This window comes from Labrus bergylta, chromosome 10 (assembly GCF_963930695.1).
Source record: "Labrus bergylta chromosome 10, fLabBer1.1, whole genome shotgun sequence".
Taxonomy (NCBI): Eukaryota; Metazoa; Chordata; class Actinopteri; order Labriformes; family Labridae; genus Labrus; species Labrus bergylta.
In genome coordinates, this window is record NC_089204.1 from 22277510 (window position 1) to 22303574 (window position 26065).

Genomic DNA, 26065 nt, shown 5'->3' on the forward strand with positions numbered 1-26065 from the left:
GAGCAGATTTAGAGCCATAACAGTTTTTCCTGTTGCCTTGTCATTGCAGGTCGCTGGCAGGCCTCAAAATGTTCACTGAGCTGGAAGAGCTGGTCGTCGACAACAATCTTCTCGGAAATGACCTCCGGTTTCCTAGGTTACCCAACCTCCACACCCTCACACTCAATAAGAACCAAATATCCTTTCAGACTGTATAACTCAGTCTGTTTCTCAGTTTGATTTAAGGTCTTCTGTGCAGACATGGGTTACAGGCTTAAGTATCAGAATCCAGTTTATTTTTCTTGCATTCAAAAGGTAATACAATCTGACTGTGTTGCAAAAAAAAATCTTTTTTTTTTTAAATCCAATGATTTTGCAAGAAGCTATGTGTGCTGCAAAAGAAACTAGAAGAACTTGTGTCGCAGAGATCCACACAGGACTAGTTTTTGAACCACAGGGACCTCTAGTGGAATCACATTTAAGAGTCAACAGAACAGATGGGGCTTTTTTATTTTTAAAGATATTTAAAAAAAAATTGGGATTGAAAATACATTGCAAGAATGAGACGTAAATCTATGTTATGTGTTTGCAGTCTTGTTATATATCAATTAGTTTAAATTAAAGGGGTAAAATTCTTCAAATCATATTTTCTACATTTGCATTCAGCCTTTCTTATACTGTTTTAACACTCTGAAATAAAATAAACTAGTTACTAAATTTGTCACTAAACACAGCAGCACATGCTCACAGTTTTGGCTCATTGGTTATAATGGCCCTGTGTGTTCCACCGCCCAAAGTAAACACATTAAAAGCAGAGCTCTGCACAGCCACCCCTAAATTCAAGACACAGACACGCTGAGAGGCTGTTTATGATCAGTCAAAAATGTGTGAACTTCCCCTCCAAGCTTCAGAACAGGTTTAGCAATGTGTCCTGTTTTTCTCTGGTTATGCAGATCCTACTGGGTAACGATGCTCACGCTCCCTCACAAATTCACGCACACACACACACACACACACACACACACACTTCCAGAGTCAACATTAAATCTGGGGCTCCTTGAAGTGTGCGTCTGGGACTGTGTGCTGGCTTTTTTTTTTGTGAAGTGGTCGGCACATGCTAATAGGCCAATTATGTACATCCTGTCGTGGCACGGTGCCATTTTAAAGCTCGAGTTCTGCATTAGTGCAGTTGTATTTTGACACTTTGGGGCTCAATTTTCCAAGTGAATGTATTAGTGATGAATGTGCCTGCTTAGGGGCTGTTTGTTTTTTCCACGTTTTCGCAAAAAACTTTTCCACAGCACAGCTCTGGGAAGCACGGACTGTTTGAACCACAGGGCATCCATCATTTTGTCACTGTTCTGCACCCGGCCACCTAGGAAATGAAAGAGATCGAGAGAAAAGGGAGAGAGAGCGGCAGCCAAATTGTGTCACTACTATATGCCAAAGCCTGCACCTTAAATTGCCCCTCTGTCTGCCCGCTTTCACAAAGCCGGTGACTAGGCCCTTTGAGCAGCTCGCTAAATTTGACAGTGACGTGTTTTAGCGCAGACAGGCGCAGGAGGGGCTGTACTGGGAGTAAATGCTAATGTAATTAACAGCGCTAGGTCCTTGACATCCGCCCTTTGACACCTGACTGATATCGAGGCCCTGCTGGAACACTTGGCTGATGTGACCCCGTCACTGGAGTACCTAAGCCTGCTGGGAAACGAGGCCTGCCCCAACCAGCTGGTCAGCCTGGATAAGGACGAGGACGACTACCAGAGATACAGGTCTGTAAATACATGGACTATGATTATGTTTCACATAAATAAAGGAGTCAGTATTGCTTTGACCTTTTTTTTAGAACGATTGATACACATAAAGATTGTGTTCTGTGTGTGTTGATTTTGTGCTTTTATTGGTTTAACCCTCTCTCATTGTGGTTTGAGCTTCAGAGTCGCCTCAAAATATACAATTTTATTTGAACAGAAGATCATAAAAAAAAAAAGATAATTTCACCTGTGTGTGCACGTTTCTTATTGCTGAATGCTGCTTATTCATTGTTTAAGGTTGTTTCTATTTCTATGGCCTTTTTTGTTCTTTAAAGCTCTCATGAAGAGTTTTTATCTTTTTACTAAATAGACTGAAATTAATGTCACTGCCTCTTTATGACCTACAAAAGAAAATAATGTACAGTAGATCAACTGCTTCTATAACGGAATTCTTAAAGTCTAAAACCGTCCCTGCGCAGGGTAGGTGTCAGTTAAAGTTGTTGACAGTACACTTGTGAAGCAGCTTCTTTAATTTTTGTACATTTTCCACAATTAATATTCTCTGTGACTGATAGATTTGACTGTTAAAATCAAACCAGGATACCGTTTTTGAGAAGAGAGAAGATCAGCAAAGCGATGAAGACAATTAATACCACATTGTCCACAGGGGGCGCTAAGACTTTCACAAACCGAAAGTTCCTCACAGGAGCTTTAAGATGCAACTTTTCATGCTGCTTTCTTTATCTGGAATTGACAAGATTCTTTTTATTTTTTTTAATCTAAATGGGAATATTCCTGGTAAGATAAAGATTAAATAACATAAAAATAAATTATTTTTTTTTCAGTCAGACAGTTTAGAGTGGTACTTTTTGTAAGTAATGGATGTGGAGATGTTCCTTTTTTTGTTACAACCACCCCCCTAAATTTCGCGAGCAGACCGTGGATTCAACCACATCACTCTAAAAGCTTTGTCAACCGGCCCCTCTACACTCCAGTTTGCAAAATGGATTTCATGTGTGACTAGTCACTACCACAAATGAGTGTTTACTACCCTGCCTTACCAGAGCGGATGATGCATTAAACATCAAGCTCGGCCTCAAGCCATGCAATATGACCACCATTTGTCAGGGTCCTTTACATGAAATGCGATAAAAGGCGAAAAGCATACTCTCTTTTGTCTGTTTTAGCCCTAAGTGCTTGTTTCTGACTCTGTGTTGCCTATTAATCATTTACCACCCATGCCTTTCTTGAATAATCCTTCCTCTCTCTTTTTGTCTACCTCCTTTTTCTCTCTCTTTGCCTCCCCTGCTCCCCCTCTCTGCTTATCTCACTGGTGAGGGAAGCTGTTCTGTTTTGACTGACAACGTCTAGGGTCCTGTAATGTAATATTCATAATGTGTCACATAGTAAAACATCAATTTGAGCGTGATGCAGATTTCATGTCTGACAAGGTTAGGCTGTATGCAGGTCGTGACAGCATTGGCCTTGGGCAATAAATACCCAGCCCAATGCCTCGGGAGCTCTCGGCCTCTCAAGTGAAATAGCCTGGTGCGTTGCATCGGTGCCCCAATTAGTGCAATGACATAGAAACATGGTATCCGTTCACACAGTGCTGTGTAGCCTGCACAGAGGTTAAATGTCCTCTCCTTAAATCACAATGCATACACTCAGTGGTCGTTTGTAGTACTACGATAATGTAAGAACGCAGTGCTCTGATGTCATGTTCATGATAGGTTCCAATAATGCAGCATTGTACTAGTATGGTTCAGTGTCTCCTCTAAAAAACAGTTCTGTTTGTTGAACCGGAAATATTGTGATTCAGAACTTGCTGTGATGTATAATGATTAACACATTTTGACGTGACATTTTAACCTCTAATCTCGAGGAAAGTTATCAGCCTGTCAGATCTTCTTTTGTTTCAGATCAAAGAGTTTGTGCATGAGGTGCCTCAGCAACCGGCTGTACTTTGTGTTCACTCAACCTTTATTCTGAATTCCATTAACTCAGCCGCATAATTGTCAATGACTTTTATGTTATCTTCCATAAATGTAGTGCAAATGTAATGTGGTAAGACTTAATTTATGGGATCCATAGTCTTGGAACGTCTCGGAACAAACGTACGTGTATATCTAAGGAAGGCTCTTGGAGTTTATTTGGATCAACTGTTGGTTTGAATCTCACATCCATCTACATATACTCAAACTAAATCTCTATATACATCTATATCGTAATAAATTAATAAAAAGTATCACTGATGTTGTTTCAGTTATGGTGATTGCACTTCTGATCATCATACTTCTGTGTGATTCTAAATAAAGTTAATAAAAGAAGGAATTGGTCCTGGGGCACTGATGGTTCAGCAGTTTGGTCACACCCCATGTAAGGAGGCTATAGACCTCCAAGCGGGCGGACCAGGTTCAGGACCAACTTGTGGATCCCACATGTCATTCCCCACTCTCTACAGATTTTCTATACTCTATCCACTGTCCTATCGAAATAATGGAAAAATCTGCAAAATACATTAAAAAAATTAAGTTCCTTGGAGAAGTACATGGTCGATTGATAGACCTTCAAACAGTATATAGTTTACCTTTAATGTGAATCTTTTACTAAAGGAAGTGGAGAACATGTGCTGAGGGTAAAATAGTTTTCTATTTTGAATGTACAAGCATCATATAATCCAATTAAAAATACATCCGTACATGTAAACTGCATTTAAATACAATTTCATTAGCTTTTAGAGTCATATGATTCACGGTCTCATCTCAGGGAAATCTTTCTCGATATCACTCAACTGTCACCTCTGAACAATATGCTGTTCTTTTTTTTTAACCTAAATAACTGATTACATAACTCTTAATGTGACATTGACAAGTATTAGGATATCATTGAACCCATTATTTAAGTCATTTTGAACTATGATAATCTAGCTTAAGTTGCAGTACGTCACCTATATCAACCACTTCCAATAGCAGCAAAACACATGTTGGTCACCACTAAATAAAGCACAAGGGTCTCCCCCCCACCCCCTCAGTAATCCTGCCCTCCCCTCCTGTGCTCTCTTATCCTCCCTCCCTGGTTGGCTTGAATCATTAATATCCCTACTGGCTGACAGAGCCTTGTCATCTGCTCTGACCCTGTGATGGTAGGTTACCTATGGAGAATGACCTCTCTGCATGTCTCCCAAGGGCATCTTCACATTTCATCATGGAAATGCCTCTGAACAAAGTCCTTTTTTTTACAGGGAGGGAGACACACAGGATGGGATTGGGGGGCCTCTTGGATTTGAGTGCTGGAAAGGGAGCTCTTATTAGGGGTCAGGAGGAGGTCATTTTACTCTAAGATAATGTTCCAATAAAAGGTGTTTGAAGCCTGTGGGATATTAAAATGTTTTCTTATTGCCTGTAATCTCTCCCCCTTTTCTGTTTTTTATTCATTTTGTGTTTTCCTTTCTTTTTTTCCTCAAGATATTTTCTCTACCGTGTCAGTCTAAACGGGAACCTTGCATCCCTTCCTTATAATCTTCAGGTGTTGAAAACTTGACACAAGCTTCACCATCTCCCCTCATCGCCATCGCCATCATCAATTTGTCATGGCTCTTTGCGCACAGGTCTTGTCTGTGCCCATACTCCCACCCCATCCTTTCTCACCCTCCACTTAGGTGCTGCATACATGTCCTCCTTTCTTTTCTTTTTCTTTTTTGGCTACCACCTCAGCTCAGCCCTGACATACTGGTTCCTCTATCCCTGCCTGCCTGTGAAAGGATCTGTTGTCATCTATGTATTCCGACCATTATCTTTTGACGTTTCTCTCCCTCCCAATGAAAGACAGAGTGTGTCTGAAAGCTTAGAGAGATATCTGTGATGCTGCCAGAATGACAGCTCTGGCAGGCGGGTTGTATCTCCTTTCGTGCTATTTATATGTCGTACTTATTCCTATCAGCTTTGAAGCTTATAACATACAAGAAAGTATCGCCATTAAATCTGCATCACCATTAAATCTCTGTAAACACGGCTTCTTTTCAAGTTAAGTTGATGCGTGCATTTACATATTAGAAAATGTGTCAGTTTGATTAGTATGTGACAGTTTACACACTTCCTCAGATTCTCTGTTTGTCTCTTTGTTAAGAACAGGCCTACAAGGAGAACTTTTAAAGGGAAGCACTTTTGTTAAAGGGTTGTTGTTTTTTCGTCCTCTTGCAGGTACTTTGTTCTGCACAAGATGCCCCAGCTGAAGTTTCTGGACACGAGGAAAGTAACCAGAAAAGAAGTGATGGAGGCGCAGGCAAGAGGAGCCTTCATGAAAGTGGTCAAACCCAAGTCAGAAGTTGTAAGTTAAGCCTGATTTTTGTTTTGTTTCAAGTAGAATTCTTTGCATGCTTAACTATCAGGCTTCCTTTAAAAAGGTCTCAGTACTCTGGCCCTTCACAGAGAGTCTCTCTTTCTTCAAGTGTGCATATGTTTGTGCGTTGCGTGTGTGAGCACATGTGTGTAAATGTGTGTGACCACGGCCTGACCTGATTCCGTATGCATGAGCCCAGATCAAAGACGACGGGCGGCTGTCCAGTCGCGCTTGTGTCGCCAAGTGTGACATGGCTGGCGATTGGAGTGACAGCTCACGTACACGCTCGCTCACAATCGCTCAATTATCCCGAGCCCATGCACTTATTCCTCCCTTTCTTGTTTCGGGCCACACAGACTAATTAGAGTTTGGGAGGTTCATCGACACACCCCACTACCCACCCCCCCTTTTTTGTCACCCATTCTACTGCTTCTTTGATAATGCAATATAAATGAACAGCTTTTGCCCAGATTTGATTTCATGTAATTGTAAGGTCATGAAATATTTACCGTTCGGATCAGCTAAGCTTTGTCGTTTCAAGGTCTCTGGGGCTCTGGCAGTGAGCCTGGGAGGTTAAAAATGGATCCAGAGTAGCAGGAGTGAAGGCATCCAATGACATATCAGAAGCATGTGAGTCAGCATCGGGGTTTAAAAGTACAGAAAAAAAAAATGTTGGCACAGACAATCAGTTAAGATAGTGTACTCTCTTAGTGTCAGATCATGCTATGATTTGTTCTTCATGCAAGAGAGCAAAACACTGAAATAATTTAACCTCCGTCTGACTTGTTTGGTAGATAGAGAAGAGTGAAATGAAAACACCGCTCATCCACTTTATATGAAACGAAACCAAGGACCTCTGCAATGCTTTTTGGCAGGGTGAAGTCTCTTTATACGATATTATTTACATAGCTTGTCAGTGAGTAAGAAATGTTTGCCTTTGTCGCCACAGCTTCAGATGAAAGGAGAGATAATCATTGATTCTAGCTGACGTGATGTGTGTGTGTTTTTGTGTCTTCATGTCTTTGAACCTGCTTCAACGGTAATTTATTCCCCATGCAAAGTAAAAGGTTATAGCTTTGATTTAAAAAAAAAAAAAAAAAAAACACTTCCACCCTCCAATGCACACAGTATTTTATGAGACTGAACATGCTTTTTCTGTTCTGTACACGGTTTCTTATTAGCAGTGTTTGACCTGAAAAGTCATCACTAAAGAAGAGAATCTTTGCCTGGAAATATCCCCGAGTCTGGGCTCTTAAGACGTCACTGCAGCATTTCCATAACATAGATGAGAAGTGATGTGTCAACTACCGCTGACTTGATGAGCCATGAGTACCTCCCGGCTCTAATTGTCCACATCATCACAGTGATTGTGAGCTGACCAATAGTGTGGGCCGCCAATTAATGAAACGTCTGCAATAGAGGGAGGAACGCGAAGTGAGATGATGGTATAATTAGATATTTGTGTTTGCTTTTATGTCTGCTACAGCAGGGTGTTGCTCAGAACAGTGGCTCAGGGTACACTGTCTGCCATTTGCTTCATTACAAAGAATGGTAATTAGCTGTCTCACTGTCACTTGTGCAATTTGAGTCTCAATTAGTGCAAGTACTTGAGGGGGGAAAAAAGCATCACAGACTCCATTTAAAAGGTTTACTCGATGAAATTATTTGACTGTGGGTGTATCTTTTTAAGTTCTTTGCCCTGCACACAGTTAGTTTTCCTCTCAGACCTTATATGTCAATTCTCCTTCCTCATGTTTACACAAAGATAAATTGAAACCATAGAAACAGCAGCAACTGCAGCAGGGTTACAGTTAAACATGCCCACTTATGACAGCATACGAGTGAAGAAAGAGCCCCTTCTATCAGATCATTCCCACTGCATGATGTATGTATTGGAATAGTTAATGGACTCGCTATAAAAGAGACACAGCTGAACTTTTAGACCTCTCTTGAGTCATATCGGAGCAGACTGTGACCACGGTTGTAACTCCTTTTCAATCATGCCATTATGGCATGGCACTGAGCGGCGCCACATGGTTCTGATAAAGCAGTTATGGTCTTTAGCACAATCTGAACGCCATAACTTTCATACGTTTCCAATGTTTTCCATGTCGGCTGAATCACTACCAGACACTCAATGGTTAGTTGTTATGCAGGAAAGGCCCAAACACACACAAATACAGACAAATACAGACAAATACACACATGAATTAGTCTGAGAGGAGATTTGCAACTAAAAAATTACCAAAGAAATTGCAGCCTGTAGAAAAGAAATAGGCTATCAATGCGTCAAAGTTAAACCATTGTTGCCAACACAAACATAAGTTTTGTTTCCATAGATGTATTTTCATGCATGTTTTTGAGTTTTTAATTTAAAAAAAAAAAACAGTTAACTAAATAAAATATAACTTCTAATGTAGTTCCAAAACGTTGAGGTTAGCTTGCCGTGGTGTTTACCTTTGTCAAAAAAGGAACATGCTATCATAAGTTCTAACGTAATAAACGTTTAACTCACATCAGCTGATCTTGGCTGAAGCTGTTTTAAAAAAATGGATTTTGAGCAATAAAAGTTCACATGAAACAACAATTAGAACTTATTGGCTCGCCACCTTATCTTGTTCTTCCAAAAGGAAATCTGTTTTAGCATTTATTTGATACCCTTGAATGCTAAAAGACTTACTGGATAACTGTTCAACATTGTTAGTTAGTTAGAGAGTTAGTTAGTTAGTTAGTTAGTTAGAGAGTTAGCTTGCTAGTTAGTTAGTTAGTTAGTTAGTTAGAGAGTTAGTTAGTTAGTTAGTTAGTTAATTAGTTAGTTATTTAGAGAGTTAGTTAGTTAGTTAGTTAGTTTGCTAGGTATTTAGTTAGTTAGAGAGTTAGTTAGTTAGTTAGTTAGTTAGTTAGTTTGCTAGGTATTTAGTTAGTTAGTTAGTTAGTTTGCTAGGTAGTTAGTTAGTTAGTTTGCTAGGTATTTAGTTAGTTAGTTAGTTAGTTAGTTAGTTAGAGAGTTAGTTAGTTAGTTAGTTAGTTGGTTTGCTAGGTAGTTAGTTAGTTAGTTAGTTAGTTAGCTAGTCAGTTAGAGAGTTAGTTAGTTAGTTCGTTAGTTAGTTAGTTAGTTAGAGAGTTAGTTAGTTAGTTAGTTTGCTAGGTAGTTAGTTAGTTAGCTAGTTAGTTAGTTAGCTAGTTAGTTTGCTAGGTAGTTAGTTAGTTAGTTAGTTAGTTAGTTAGTTAGTTAGAGAGTTAGTTAGTTAGTTAGTTAGTTAGAGAGTTAGTTAGTTAGTTAGTTAGTTAGTTAGTTAGTTTGCTAGGTATTTAGTTAGTTAGTTAGTTAGTTAGTTTGCTAGGTAGTTAGTTAGTTAGAGAGTTAGTTAGTTAGTTAGAGAGTTAGTTAGTTAGTTAGAGAGTTAGTTAGTTAGTTAGTTGGTTTGCTAGGTAGTTAGTTAGTTAGTTAGTTAGCTAGTTAGTTAGAGAGTTAGTTAGTTAGTTAGTTAGAGAGTTAGTTAGTTAGTTAGTTAGTTGGTTTGCTAGGTAGTTAGTTAGTTAGTTAGTTAGCTAGTTAGTTTGCTAGGTAGTTAGTTAGTTAGTTAGTTAGAGAGTTAGTTAGTTAGTTAGTTAGTTAGTTAGAGAGTTAGTTAGTTAGTTAGATAATTAGTTAGTTAGTTAGTTAGTTAGAGAGTTAGTTAGTTAGTTAGAGAGTTAGTTAGAGAGTTAGTTAGTTAGTTAGTTTGCTAGGTAGTTAGTTAGTTAGTTAGTTAGTTAGTTAGTTAGTTAGAGAGTTCGTTAGTTAGTTAGTTAGAGAGTTAGTTAGAGAGTTAGTTAGAGAGTTAGTTTGCTAGGTAGTTAGTTAGTTACTTGCTTACCTACTTACTTTCTTACTTTCTTATTTACTTACTTACTTAGCTAGTAAGCTAGCTAGTTGGCCAGCTAGTTAATTAGTAGGCTCAAAATGCTTCTTTCTAGTATAACTAGTAGATTTTGGACCTTACTAGTTAACATGTCAGAGATTTTGCTGTATTTCAGTGTTTAACTAATACACTAGTTCTGTCAAAGACCGCATTACTACTATCTAATTAAATGCTCAAAGGACTTTCCACTCTGTTTAACCGCCGCATTTTAGCAATGCAGGAATAAAAATCTACAACTTCTGACTACACCATGCTCTGTCGTGAACCTAGTTTATCAAACCAGTTCACAGAAACATCTTACTTCATTTAACATTTTAAGAGTTGTGTTAAAGTTAGCTTGATGATTTAATGAAACCAGACTAATATGACCAAGAAAACAAAGAACTGTGCTCAGAAAATGATCACTTCTTGAATTATTGCTCCGTGTGTTCATGCAAAATGTGTTTGACACCCTGAGTGCATGACAATAAGCTGTTCCTCATTTGTATGTTTTTTGTGTTTGCTACAAAGTCAGAAGGTGTTAATTTACTCTCTCTGGCTTTTGTTTTATTGCATGTCTGAGTGGAAAGGACAAGTTATCGGACAGATGCAGACACAAAATGACAAAGACGAGACAGTGAAACAATCTGTATAAATACCTGAAAGAAACAAAGAAAGAAACAAAAAAAAAAAAGACGGGCCGACTGAAGTGTTTTCCCAAAACCACAACACTAAACAGAGCCGGAGTGGGAAAGCCTTGAGCTGTATTTTGGGAAATTGGGCGTGTTGGAATGCTATAATGTGATAATTCTTTTTGAGGACTTAGAGGTCATGGAATGAAATGGCGTTAAACCACGTAGAGCCATTTGGGCTGGTGTTGGGGCTGCTTTTGGAAAATACATGTGGTGTTTGTTGGCTTGGTTTCCTCCACCTCCTTCCACTCTGCCACGGAGGCCACATTATGCTGTCGAACCCTTGGGTTAAACTGGCCATGTCTATCAAAACACTGTGACAGCACGTTCTGTTTTCACGTACCAAGTTCTGCTAAAAAAAAAAAAGTGCGTAGCAAATTTAACTGGTAGAATAACATTTGCTCCATGCCACATGTTTAAGAGTGTTTCACAGTGAATGAACTAACTCCATGGTCCCCCTCTTTAAGCACAGCTTGGTAGCTACGTCAGCGGGTATAAATGTTCCTCGGATGTCACTTAGATTTCGCCTGGATCAAGTATTTGACTTGATTTTCTAGCATGAGCACACGTTTTTTTTTCTCTCCCCACATCCTTCTGCGTATAATGTAAAGCAGACTGCATTGTAGGGTGGCTTGAGCCAGCTCCGGGGTCCCATGAGTCTCTGCACACAGGGTAACGGTTCTTCAAGGGAATGAACAGTGACAGAGCCAGGAAAGTCCTCAAGTGGATCTTTTCAGTTCAGTTTTTTCTTCCCCGGACACTAACCTGTTTCACTCCGTAGCAGACAGCGGTTCATTTTAAGTTTGCACTGAAGGAAGCAGCCCAAATTGAAGATAGACTGTTTGGTTTTGGATCCATGATTGTGCATTATGTGATGCACGATTGTGGCTTTTTTTTTCCCCCTCCCCTTTTTTTTTTTGTAAAGCAACTCTGGAAACAAGGGGAGGCATTTTGCTTTAGGTTGGGTTTGTTTTGCTTTCCTTTCAAAGTCTCAAATGTACAAATGTACGTTGCCACGTTCATCTCTGTGCTCGAAGAGTTATGAGTTCCCCGAAGCTCTCAAACATAACAAACAGCATGCAATATAGCTCTTTGTGAATGCGCCTTCAGTGGGTTTGCTGAATCATTTTACTGAACAAATGTGTCCTCAGAGAAAACTCTGAGAATATGGTTCTCAACAGGGGAAGTAAATGTAACCCAACAGATTGCTGTGGAGGCAAGTTTATTACCCTCTTTGCTAGATCCTCTATTTCCACCAGCTATTATACATACACAGCCATGATTTGTCTCCTTTCTCTGCGAAACATTCCTAAATCAATACGTATACAGTAGGTCGAATGAGGACAGCACTGCAGAGTCACATTTGTGGGCAAACTGTAACCATACGATTGCCTGTCTGCTTTATGTTCCCACAAATAAACTCCCTGACATATTGTGATCTGCTTGCTTTCAAATTATCCCCTGTCCCCCCGCCTTACATAATGTCATGTTATCTATTAATTGCATCACTTGAGACACTGCTGTTCTCTGTCTTTCCATGACAACATATCCTAAATGTTAAAACAGCTGTTTATAATTGTTTGGACGTGTTTGGTTTGCATGATTGACGAAAAACACTGTGTTTGCGTCAGGATATTTCCAGAGAGCCACATGTTCATTCTCTCAGGTATGTGTATTTGACTGTCGTTATCTGGTATAAGTGCATGCCTATGTGTTTTTCTGTAACTGCTTTTCGAATCCTGAGGTATAAGTCTGTCCAAGAGTTTAGAGCCATGCGACGGACCCAAATCGGAGCGTTTTGGCAGTGAATCTGGGAGGTCACACTGGGGTTATAAGCTGGGGAAACAACAGCAATTAGAGGGAGTGACTCACACTGTCCACATAAATCATCCAAGCCCTGCATATCATAAACACACAGTAAAACTTTAAAGCACAATTAATTGCAAGCAATAACCCCAAGATTGATTTATTGCCTCTTTCAAAGCCTGGAGACACGGGGTGCATGACCCGAATGTCACGTCACTCTCGCATGCAAGAAATGATCGATGTATCATTCCTTTTTTTTTTTTTTTTTTTTGGCAAAAAGCAGAGCATAGAAACAAACATGTGTTTTTGCAAGAGCTTTTTATGAGACAAGCGTAGTGGCCGTGTTGCATTAACTGATTTTCCTCTCCTTCTGTTGGCATCCAGTACAGAGGAGGAACGCCTCTGTGGTGAAGCATTTGTTGTCTCGACATCTCTCGTGTTTTAGCGGTGGAATTTGAGGGCCTGTCAGAAAACAGGCCAAATCTGGCCGGATAATAATGAGACGTCTCCCTCTCCCCATTTTGACAAAAAAAAAAAAAGTTTGACAAATCATGTGATTGTTCACATAACTTTTCTCTCTTATTTCTGTCTTATATGCAAGTCTTTGTTAAGGTTTTATTAGTGTAATAATATTGAGTGCCTGGGGTTGGCACGCTCCAGAGCATTTGCTTTTACGCACACTGTTCCAACCAAACCTTTTATTTGCCTTTGGGAAGGAACAAGTTTTTATTAGTTTTTTTAAAAGTTCTTTTTAGAAACAGAAAACTACAGGGACATAACACAAATCCACCTTCTAGTATTATTGAACACTCTTTAGAAATATGTAAAGGAAACTCTGCACTCACAGCCCTACTTTTCACAGTCATTATGTTCCTCTATAAAACTGAGCTTTCTTTCTGTTAATGCCAAGTGGTTGCACAACTCCACGATCCCCGTACATGCACTGTAGCAACAACATGATAGCCACTAAGGCATCTCTTCAATTGCACCTCTTATCAAATGATGCTTTTAGCTATTACATAGTGCAGCTTCCCAGTGCGTCGGACTATCAGTCCAATCAGAGCTAATCCTCCCTGTTGGTCTCTTTGGTGACAGGAAGATGCTGCTAGCCTAATGAGAGACAGCTGGCTTAGTGTTTTCTCCGCTCTAAAAAAGAAAATCCATCTATCTTTCTCTCCCCCCCCCTCTCTTACCCCACCGGGTGTTTCCACAGAAATGTGCCAAACTTTAAATCTCTCACAGAGATCAGTTATTTCTTTGCCTGTCTCTTTTAGTTGATGTTGACAGCACACATTAATCACTGTTTCAGCCCTCGCGTTTCTAGTTTACTTTGAAGTTGATTGTCATGTGCGCCCTCACGAGGCAGTTTCCCTTTAATTCACTTTCAGATTGTTATCAGATAATTCTGGTAAAGTTGTTGTTGTTTATGACATGCAGATGTTAATGCAGTATTAAAAGTTAATGAGCGTAAGGGCTTAGAATCTGTGATGGATGAGCAGGATACAGTTTATACTAAAGTGTCACATTTGTTTTTTCCAGTTGTTGGAGTAAAACCAGTGAAAGTTTGTGTTAATTGGTGTGAAACTCTAAATGTTTTTTTGCGCAATCATGGTGGCAGTGAACTGTTCCCTCGACTCCTTTGAGCTTTAATCCATCATACTTTTGAGTGTTTTTTTTTCTTCTCAGTTCGGTGTTAACGGAGACGGAGTCTTCTTTCAGCAGCGACTTTCATGAGCATGCAACAGAGGACGGAGCCAGCGCTGAAAGTCCCTCCACTGAAGTTTGTGCTTACACAGACCTTCTTTGTGGTTTTTCAAGCTTGTCAGACATGTCAAGCGCGGGGCTAGAAAAAGAATATTGTTTCCAGCCACTTGGATTCCTTTCCTCCCTGACATCTGCCACTCCGGCGAGATGATAAATTCTTGCCTCATTAAGCGTGGGTGTGGGATTACAGGCTGACAACACATTAATCACTGGGCTGGGTGGCAGCAGCCCCGCACCAGCTACAGGCATTGTTAACCAAACTTTTCTAATGTGTCACTCTCCTCCCTGACAGCCCATAATCAATCATCCTGATTGGCAGGGCTGATAGATTACACTATTTATACTTTGTGTAATGAAAGCTACCGTTTCCACCTACTGTCATTGTGGAGACGATGATAGGCCACACCGTCCGGCTGAATGGGAACACAGAGTGAAAGAAAGACCTTGGTGCAGCATTGTGAACTTAAAAACAGACACTGCTGAGCGCCATGGCGGGAGGGAGGAGTGTTCTGTGTGTCTGTATTGTTTCCCCTGCGCGGTATAGCTTAAAGGCAGTCTTCACACCATCACTGAGCTATTGTCATCTTTGTTGCTATCAGTGGCAGGCCGAGCTCTCGCAGGTAAAACTCTGCTTTGTCTGCGCTGGGATTCAGTTTCCCCGTGACCCCATTGTTGAGGTGAGGTTTTGTTGTCGGAGCCTCTTTTCTGACAGAAAGTGAATGATTTACACATGTATAACAACAAAATGACAGGACACCATATACTGTATGTGTGTGCTTGTCAATGTGCCGGGGTCAAAAGGATAATGGATAATGTATTTTCCCTGTTTTCTTAGGGGCCTTGGCCCGACGTTACATCGCTTTACAACCCCCCGAGCTGATTTTTTTTTTTCATGCATGGGAACTTGTGGATGAAATGACACACTCCTGGTAGCCTTCAAACATAATAAGGTTATGTTTCTTTTTTGTTCATTTTCAGCCATACGTCTTTGTCTGGAATTAGAGATGTCCTCGGCACACCGGGAGAGGATATTGAATATGAGCTCTTAGTTGAGAGACTGCCAAGCCTTCGGAGAGAAAAGACAAGAGGAGGGGGGAAAAAAAGTCCATCATGGCTTTGACAGGCAGTAAATCTGAGACTTTTTTTTTTTATGAAACAATGCGCTGTCAGGAAATTAGTTAACTAGACCATATTATGGAGAGCCAGGTAAATTACCCTCGGAGATGCAATCGCAAATAACTAGCGGGAGGCCACATCCCTGACCTGACATTGCTTTGTGTATAATGCAAAATCTAGTGACATGCTCAATGGGTTCTGTCAGCTGCAGGATTGAATTCTCTGCCTACTGCGTCTCAGTTTGGAGCACGCTGGTCAATTATTTCTGAGGCTGTCAGTGCGTAGGGAGACACTGTTATTTAGTATGTGTTAACTTGGCATCATTAAGACACTCACCTGACAGGGAATAGCACACCTGAACGTTATTTATTTTGATTCCCCCGACAGGGGTAACCTTCAAACACGTTGACCTCTCCCTATTTTTGCAGTTTTGTGAAATCCCACTCGGTCCATTAGAAAGGGGAGCTGTCGAGACGGCGGGGAATCAAATGACCGAGAGTCGTCTAATCTAACGCGGCAGCACGCAAGAGAAGCTTCCATTTGTTTGGACAGATCGCTGTGATCACTTGGTGGCAGTTCAGTGTCTATTCATGCTTGTTTGTAGACATTGCTGTCCACACACTATCTTAAAAGAAATGTCATTTTGTCGTACATCCATGTTGTTGTTTTTTGCCTGCAAGCTGAGGCATGAACACAGAGAAATGGATGCAGCAGTTTAATGTATGTCTTTAAAGAGAAGCTAGCTGTGCAATATTAGTTTAACATCCAGATCTTCTTGTACAGATAATCTAACAGTGCTCAGGAATTATCCCCATTTTAGCCAACAGGGACAGAATACGCTCTACAATCACACCAGATTATGACAGAATTAGAATATTTTGGGGCTAATTGAGTAAAACAAACTGCTAGGTTCAGAGAAACCAATGTTAAAACATTTGAACTCTGTGGGAAAATGAAAGTTACCATTCTACATTTAGCCTCCACATCCTCCAACACCAGCACCAAGCAGGCATGATGATGAATGGGAAACCTGATCGAGTAAAACCTCAGCATCACCTCTGTACAGCAGGATGACATGATTAGGAGGTGACAGCTTCTGTAACAACATCTCTGCATTTATCTTTTCTGCTCTCTCTTCCTCTCTCTCCCTGTCTGTCTCTCTCCTCTCAACAAGTCAAAGTACTCTATAATTAATGTCCCTGAGGGCTAGCCGCAGGTCAGGCGGGAGGGGTGGGGGGGGGGGTTGTCTGTTGAGACAGGTAAGTCCTGACACCTCCAGCTTTGTAGCTTATGCATGCGGGTGGGGAGACGGCTGCAGAGGGGGTGAGAGAGGCCAATGATGAGGGGGCCGGAGCATGTTTAGGTTGGAGGCTAAGACTGGAGAATTACTGTAGGGTTGAAGGAAAGGCAGGCCTGGCTGTGCGACCTTTCCACCGGAGAGACAAGAAGGACGGTTTCTCACCGGATTAACCAGTCAAATCTGGTGCATTAAGGGCTTAGCGTGTCAGGAGCCTCACTTTTGAGTGACAGAGAGGGGAACATACAGTTTGAACAATGTCAGCATTGAACGCATTTAGCCCGAGGAAGGCACTTTAAGTAACAAGATGAATTGCTACGGGATGGTTTTTTAAAGAGCACTGAACTCGTGCAAAGTCAAACAGAGAAAGGTTTTATTGCATCTTGCCTGAACGCTTTCCTTGTCAAAAGTTTGCAGAGTGTTTTGGGTGTTGTGCATTCAGTCTCATGCTTTGCAACATTGTTTTTTAGAAAGATTTAAGAGGCTATTAGCCCATCTGTTCCTATATAACTTTGAAGTATGCCCTTACATTTGCACCTCTCATGCATCCGTCCAGAATTTACACTCAATCCCACTCTGAATTTCACAAACACAGCAGCCCTTTTTTCCCCCCCCACAACAATCACGCTCTGAATAGCCTCTCATCCCTGTGTTTTCTGCTTGTGGAGAGGCCTTTCTCTCCCTTTTTTTCCCCTTCTCAAGTTTTGAAGAGCTAAAGCAGACAGGAGAAAAAGGGTAATGAACGGGTTGGTAGGAGATTTGGTCTGTGGTAAAGAGGAAATTGAGTAGAGATAGAGGTGGAGAGGGAGACATTCATGTTTAGCAGTAGAAATATGTGAAAGAGTGAGGGGCTGCCCAGGGTGCGTGAGAGGTCACTGCGGGGGCAGAGGGGTCGAGTGACACTCAGACTGCATTCTTCTGTCATTCAAGGCAGTGTTGGAGAGGGATGTGAAGGATGGGCATGGGGGGCGACAGGGCACAGATGGACAGTGAAGCGGGTGAAGATTCTCTCTGCAGTAATGTTCCAGTGTCATTATCCTGCACAAATCGTCTTTGTTGTATTTTGTTGTCTTGGTGAAAGGTACATGCATGCACTTTAACAACGATTAAAGGAAATATCAAGCAAAAGCAAAGACTATAAAATCATAATCTCATCAGCTTGGCCTTTTTTTTTATAGAATGTTCAGTGTCCATTTTGGTGCATCTTTCAGTAGTAATCAAAGGCAATCTAACCTCTGACTGCTTCATTTGGATTCTGTTTGCAGTTTGCAATCAGCCGCAAGCTGACAGATTTGTGTTGCCTCTTCCCATAATAGGTTTGACTTCTGTGCACTGTATCAGCCTAAAATTATTCCATCCCGGGGAGCTGGTGGCGCAGGGGTTAGTGCGCGCACGCCATATGCGAAGGCTGTGGTCCTCCAAGCAGGCGGCCCAGAATCTAAAATCCGACCTGTGGCTCCTTTTGCCCCACTCTCTCTCTCTCTCTCTCTCTCTCTCTCCCTGATGCCCTAAAATAAATCCATCCCAATCTCACTCCAGTCGAAGTTAATTCATAAAGAACATTTGAGAAACTTGACCCAAGTGATGTACAGACAAAAAAACAAAGGCAACAAATAAAAACACTATAAAAGAAAAAAACATAGTTAATAGGTCTAGACCAAAATAAATAAAAGTGACCTCTCAGGGTTAGCTTGAAGCCCAGGATTGAAAAGGTATATTAAAACAGGCAGTGTTTACCCTTGTGATTTTACATTGCCTTACAGCGTCGTCATCGCGAGTGCTGCAGACTATATAGGAGTGATTTGTTGGTTCAATGTTTACTCATCTTTAGGCATAGGGAGCTTCTCAAACCTCTATAAATCCTTAATGTCTCATGTCTGCTATGCTTCTTGTACTTTGGTTCTGTTGATGCCGTCAACTTCCTCTCTTCTTCCCCAGTTGTTGGTCGCACAATAACATGTCATCAGACGTCACAAGTCTGTTCCGCTGACTCAGCTGTTTTCTTAAGATTATGATTTTGGGGCTTTTTGCTCTTCATTTAATGGGACAGCTTTGGAGAGAGTGTGAGTGGGGGATGCACCAAACGGCATCCGGATTGGGAGTCTAACCTGCTACCAGAGCAACAAGGACTGTAGCTTCTGCTTGAGACGCCTGCTCTGCCAACTGAACTATACTCACACACAGGATCAGTTGTTTTACACCGAAACCGTTTCACCTCTGTCTCCCATCGCTTGTCAATGGGATGTAGAAGTTTCGATTGTCGCCTCTGTTCTATACTGAGATCTTGGCAACCAAAAGCAAGTAGTTAGCTGATTACATCAGAGCCAATTCAGTGTAAAGGTGTGTAATATGATATCCTGCGAGACGTTCTGTAAGTCAGGATTAGTGACACGCGTTTTATTTCCATGATAGCTTTTCCAGGCTCTGTGGAACAAAGGTTTGTCATTTACTTGAGTCTGATCAAGTGATGCAGGAAGTAAAAAAGTTTAGTGATGGAAACAAAGGATCTCTCCTTTTATTCACGTCTTTTCATCTTCCATGTTCTCACAGCGATGAACAGCTCCCCTGTTTGCCAAAGATGTCCACAGACTAACAACGTCGACCTTGTTGCAATGACCCGTTGTGTCCCATTCTGTCAAATCAATTTGTTATTTTGTTAAGACAACTGTAACCCATAGCTCAGACATTTAATATGATATGATAAAAAGTATCCCTCGGGGATCACCCGATCTGCTGTCTCCATGCAGCAGGCAGATGGGCAGGGCAAATTCTGGGCATCACTTCCCAGCAGTCTTCCCTGCCAACTGGCAGCGTCCGTCACCAGACGTGTTCGAGGTAATCCGAGAGACGGGCCCGAGCTGCGGCGGCTCTGACTTTCATCACACCTGTGCTAAAAGCGTTGGTGAAGAGCAGTCCCATCTTTCCCTCCCCTGCCTCCACCTCCATCCCCTGTAAGTGAACATTGAGACGGCAGTGGATCAGATGGGCTCACATCCTGTCAGACTCATCAGATTTCAAGACGACTGAGTGCTTTTGTCAGCTGGATTCCAGACATCTTGTTTCTGTCCCTCTAGAAAGGCTATGACAGATAGTGTGTCTCAGGATGTGACCCCCCCCCCCCCCCAGAAACAATAGAATCATTGATACCCCTTTAGGCCGTAGTCTAACACTAAAAGTGTTTGGTACATCATTCATGTGATTTAAAGGGGATACAATTATAAAGTCCTAGTCTAGAATCCAAACCAGCAGGCCAGAAAGAGGGAGACAAGAAGTCTGGTGCGCTTTTCATGAAAAAAAAAAAAACCCTCATCTTCAGCTCATCTCCTCTCCCACTGCCCTCTGTCACACGTGTCATTCTTTCCTGACACCTGTCTGCCCTTCCCTCTTGTCTCACCGTCCTGTCTCCTTCTCTGTCGGGTGAAACTGTTTGTTTTTTTCGGAGGTTTGTTTATAGGGGGGAAGGAATACCCCGCTGCTCCAGGCCTCCTCTAGTCTTTCAGCTCATCACACAAAACATGACAGGCCTCCTTCTCTTTGGTGCCGGGATGAGCTGTTTCTCCTGGTCCCTGTGGGGAGTCAAAAAATGTTCTGCTTCTCACTCTCCTTCTTGAACTTCACTTCAAGACAGCGGATCGATACCGTGTGCGCAAGCAAGCGGCTACCTGCTTTGGGCCGTGTACACAAACATTGTGTAATTTTGCAGGGCTGATGCTGTTGGAGGTTATCTGTCCAGGAGGAATGAGAGTTTTGTGGATGCAAGTATTTTTTCTTTGTATAAACTGTACTTAAATGGAATTGTGGTATTAACTAATACAAGAGCTTTTGAAATGAACATAGAGGCGCTCCAGGCTAACATTCAGAAACCAAAGTACAAGCACATTAGCAGTACAAAATCCCAAATTTGCACATACCTGTCTTGTTATTCGCTTTAATTTCATTACCTCTGTGTAATCTGCTCTGTTTTGAAGACAAAACGTGTAATTATTGCAGAAAAAAAATGATCCCTTGATTCTGGCAAGCATGTGGCATGAAAAGGACTTTGATTGGCCTGTAAAAAGGCTCGATGTGAAATCAGACACTGACAACTTGCAGCTTGTAATTATGCTGTTTTGCTGACACACGGTGTAATTATGTTGCTCACTTCAGCGATGATGCGTTTAACTCTGAAGTGCTCACATTTAGAATATCTGTAAAACAAATTCGACAACTTGCATGGCGGAAAATTTGCCGACCTGTAAAGGCAATCTAAGTGTATTTTTTCGCAGGTATGTGTGTCATGGCCACCCTTATGACCAATAGGCTCAAATAGACGGAGGAAAGTGAGGTTGAGAGAAAACATTTTTAATACCAATTATCATACTGGGTGGCCTACCACTGGTCTTCTGAGGCCTCCAGGACTCCACCCAGTAATCCTCCACTAAGTTTGACTTGTTTTTTTTGTTGCCTATTTCTGCCCTTCAAACTTCTCCTTCTCTCTAGCATTTAGCTTTCTCTTTTGAGTGTATCAGCACATCAGAAAACCTCCAGGTAAAACAGTAAAACCTTCTGAGCTCACACTAAAACACACACGTACACACACACACACACACACACACACACACACACACACACACACACACAGTCAGGAGTTGTTTTGTTTGACGGCTGTGTGCAAGTTATGTGTATTTTTTCTTCCCCTTTTTGTCTCTTACAGCACGGAGTTTAGACTGAATCAGCTGTTCACACAACCGGCACACATGCACACAAACACTCAGACATGCACAAAAGCCCAACTGCACGCTTGCAAACACACACTTTTTTGCACACACTCACACACCTAAAGAGGGGGCTGTGCCTCCGGGGGCCACGTCAGTTACCTGCTGACACACAGGCTAGTGATTGATGAGACGCCGGGGGCGCTGGAGTAGACTTTGTCAGCTGCTCATAATTTATACATCTTATCTCCATCAGAAGAAAAGACAGAGTGCCGCGTTGTGTATATGGAGATGAAAACACTGGGCTTGTTTAGGCAGCGGTGACAGGGTAGCTGCTAGCTGTTAGCCGCCGCACGAAGTGATAACTCAGATTGCTATCTGTTAGCTTTCTCACCGGGTCCCTCTGTGGCCTGAGCCTTCACTCTTTGCCTGTGACGAACCCTCCGTCTGTCAGTCATCCTCGCTCACTTTCATTGCCTCTCTTTCTCTCATGTTTCCCTCTCTCTTTGTGTCTCCCGTCCTCGCCTCTGTCTCACTCTCTCGTGTCTCTATTCCTCCATCCTGTGACCCTCTCTTTTCTCTCCACTGTCTATCTCCTGTCACATTCACAGGCCAGACAGACCCAAGCCTCTGCTGAAAGCTGCTGGCTCTTCCTCAGTCCGCTCACAGGGCAGAGGTCAGGTTACAGAATAATTAGCTCTGTCAGCGTCCTGTTGAAATCAATGCTCAGATGTTGTGTGAGGGTGGGCTGGGGCATTTGTTTTAGTACTGTACAGGTAAGACTGCTTTTCATAATTATTAGAGCACAAGTGGGGCATTGGTCATGTTATACTGTATTTAGCTGCATATTTGGCATTGTTTGTAATAGAGACCGTCTTTTCAGTCTTAACTATTGTAGATTAAAGGGACAGTATTAGAGAACAAAGAGGCTACTGTACTTTGTCTAAAAACAAATGTGGTATCTTTTGATTTCAAATGTCTAATTTATATTTGTATTTTTTCTGGAGTTCAAGCCAAGAAACAAAGAAATGCATCTCGGATCTCCACATAGACCTTGTCAGTGGTAAATGAATCTGACTCCCGTTGCCCTTTACACTTAGCGTTTGATATTGTCTCCCTGAATGTGAAAAGAAAGTTTACCAACCCCACAGAACTTCACCTCATCTCTCCTCCGATTGTGTTTTTAGCACGCTTTGTTCTCCCAAATTGTGTTCAGATGTTTTTTTTTTTTTTTTTTTTTTTAAGAGTGTCAGCTAACTACTGCATCAGCAAAACAACTTTGATTCCATAACCCCTTCCCACTATTGATCTTGCCTTGTAGATAAAAGAGCGCTCTCTCTGAAATCATGCATTTTTCATTGTGGTATCAACGGCAGCCTTTGCATTTGGCATCCCACTTAGCTTAAAGCTATACTCACAAATGCTGTCTGTTTTGCTCTATTGATTCAGAGGGTTTGTATCTTGTATATTTGAGAAATCCGTCCCTTGGTATCATTTTAGTTTGTCTTTGATCACGCTGATTGCTGTAAACAGACACAAAGAATCGAGCGTGTTATTCTAATTAATGTGTTTTGGTGGAGATTAGCATTATTCTTTGTATTCAACTTGGAACACTTTGACATAATTAAGAAAGTGTGTGTGTGGTAATTTTAAATCCCCAGGACTGCTGAGGCTACTGCTGCTTTGTCTGTTCTGACACACATCTCAAACACGCTGAATGCAAAATCTCCTTCTTTAGAATATTCCTGTTACTCCTATTTTAAAACGTTCATAACGCGCTCTCACCAGCGGTACACCTTGAGAGAAAAATTGAAAATAGCAGTCCGATATTACCTTTCCCGCCAAATAGTAGTTGGCATTGTGCTGCTGACGCTTGTCAGGTGTTAAACAACACTTTGGACCAAGGACAGACAAATGAGAGAGTCCTCCTCTCTAATAGAATCTAAAAAGATGAAAAATATAGTGCAGGAGGCAGGAAGGACTAGTCAAAGAGGTGACCATCAGCATCTCAGCGGCGTGGTTTGGCAGCCTCCAGCCTGCCATGGTGTAATTGGAGAGAAAACATATATGGGAGCAAATAACCCCCTGTCAGGGGCATTAAAAGGAGATGTTGTGACGACTGAGAGCCCTGCCAGCTGAGCGCAGCAAAGTGGAGGGGAAGAATAAGGCCCATCAAATGGAAAAAACCTGCTCGGAGGAACCGTACATCCAAATATTCCAGATAATTGTCGAGCGGTTGAGGAAAAAGAGCATCCATGTTTGTGTGTGGAACTTTTTCCTCGAGAGAAAAACAGATATTTGTCAGTCACTGTTCTTATCGGGAGCTGTCATCTTTTGATTGATTTGACATGTTGACTTTGAGGAGTGTAATTTGAAAATGGAAGAAGTAGATGTGCTCGGCTCGTATTACTTCTGAAAGATATAACGGTAGGTGATGGGAACAAGAAGGAAGAATTTGATTCAAAGCCAAAATTTCAAACTAAAAATGGCGAGGAAAACAAGCAGGATTCATCTAAGGATTTTATTGCATGGTTTTACTCAATGTAAGGTGACATTGTCAACGGTTGGAGTTGAAATTGGGAGCACACAGCTTTTCCCAACAAGCTTGTATTAAAAGTCTGATTTTACCACTCATACAACGTGATGTGTTTGGACTTGTATAAAAGCCCTACCATGATTAATCATTGTGTATCCAGAGCCTCTGTGGTTCAACCAAACTTTGGGACACTACACATCTCTTTAGATTTTGGCATTTTGCATCAAATTATTGATTTAACTAAGGTCCTCTGTCGTGCTCTTTTTCCATTTTTTCTCGCATGCCTTCTTCTCGATCGTCACTAAAGAATTCGCCCGTCTCTCCTGAACCTCCTCTGCGTTTGGAACCTCCCTGACCTCGCCATTCAACTGAGCGTGTCAAAATGTTAATGAGGATCCCCCCCAGAAGCGCTCAGAGGTTAAATAAAGTCTTCATAAGCTGTCGGTCAGAATTCAATAATTTACTTACTTGGCATGTTTCCACTTTCCCTGCCACTCCGCCTCACTTCTTGTTTCTATCCGGGGAAAGGGCTTGTCTTGTTGTGTTTTGTTAAATTTGTGTGTGTGTGCAGGCAGCTGTGCAGGCAGCCTTTTGTCTGTGCGCGAGATTGCTGCTTTAGCTCGGTGGCCCCGCTCATTAATCATCCGGTCAGACTATTTATAATGCAGCAGCCAAGCCGCCACCTCGGCTGCCATTGGCTTTTGTCACCGTGGCACTCTGTTTTGAGGCAGGAGGAAGCCTAATTATTAACTGTTCAGATGACAGGCAGCGCTGTTCCATCAACACGGCTGGCTGACAGTCAGACTGAGGCGATAGCCCGCTGAGCAGCAAAAAAAACCAACAGCAAACTGTACGGCTAATTCTAATTTGCTTGATCTTAAAAGTGTGTTTTGACACTACGAATCACAGTTTGTCTTTTTTTTTTTTTTAAACTGTATATTCAAACTATTCCAGAACTTGTGTATGAAAATCACCTAAAGAAAAATATTGAAAGTGTCAAAGTATGTCTCCAACGTACATGGATTTGCACCTTTTGTCAGCCAAGTATTTGCCTCAAAACAAGCTGCAGTGTTTACAGTAAACACATGAACTTGTGAAATCAGGTAATTATTTTCTAATTAGATTCTGAGGTAAATCACACCCGTCATTATTGGTTCTCAAGCTACCTCAACGTTTCACTGGCGGTGCCTTCTAATTTAGTATAAACTGGTTGTGGCAGACGCTGCCAGTCATGAAGTGTGTTTTCTTATTATTAATCACTTATGTTCATGCTGGGTACAGATATCAAACTAGCATGAATAATTAAATCACTCCCTGCTTTGCTTTGCTACGCAATTCCATATCTTTCAAATCCAAGGAAGATTAAAATGGCGCTGGACTTGAAGTGTCAAAGGGATATAATACGTTTCCTTTTTGTGGTAGAGAAAAAAAAGAATTAGGGAAAGCCTCCTGCAGAATGACAGTCTTTGTTATTTGTCTTCTGACTTCCTAGCAGACAGCTATCAGGAAGAAAGAGAAGTCACTGTGCACCGCCGAGAGAAGAAAATATGTGAGTCAGACTTTCCCCTCCTCCCTTCTTTCCCCAAAGCTTGAGATCCCCCTTCCAAAAAATGAAAAGGATCAAGTTGCTGTCACTGTCACCGAACAAACATAAACTTTTCTGGCACCCAATAAATAGGCAGTGTGGCATTGTTCTCAAAGCCAGACAGGTGTGTCTGCCTCAGCGATGATGGATTCCATTATTCTGTATGGAAAGCCTGTTGGCTTTCTTGTCATATGTTGTCACACATCTCTCTCCGGAGAGAGAAAGGTTTGAAAGATGGCCAAAAGTAATTACACAGACGCGTCCCTGATGCTGTTGCTGTGTGTTTTCTCCTGCTCATCACCGCTGAAGGTAGAAAAAGAAAAAAAATCTGTTACCCACAGCTATATTTCACAGGGAGACGAGGAGTGCAGACATGTCGGTGCTCTGCCGCTGTCCTTGTTGTGTTGATTGCTAGCTCATTAACCCGTCAGCTTTATTTTTCCAACCTCTGAACGTGAGCTTTGAGAAAGGGCCCTGGGCAGTTTTACTCATCACTAAGGTGGAGCAGCAGACCCTGATCCGGGTGTGTGGTGATGACATTATTTGCACCTGAATGGCAGGTACATCAACATCTCCTTGTAAACGTATCAAAGGAGAGACAGTGGCACCTTTGTTCT

At 41.7% G+C, this 26065-nt stretch overlaps 1 protein-coding gene across 1 annotated transcript in view; it reads left to right on the forward strand.

Moving 5' to 3' along the window:
- The window catches only part of lrmda (leucine rich melanocyte differentiation associated), a 222781-nt gene that overhangs the window by 149337 nt on the left and 47379 nt on the right, over positions 1-26065 (forward strand). Inside the window, exons 3-5 of the mRNA XM_020630951.3 lie at positions 50-176; positions 1612-1751; positions 5936-6062. Of these exons, the coding sequence (XP_020486607.1) occupies positions 50-176; positions 1612-1751; positions 5936-6062 (394 nt within the window). The remainder of the gene's footprint in view (positions 1-49; positions 177-1611; positions 1752-5935; positions 6063-26065) is intronic.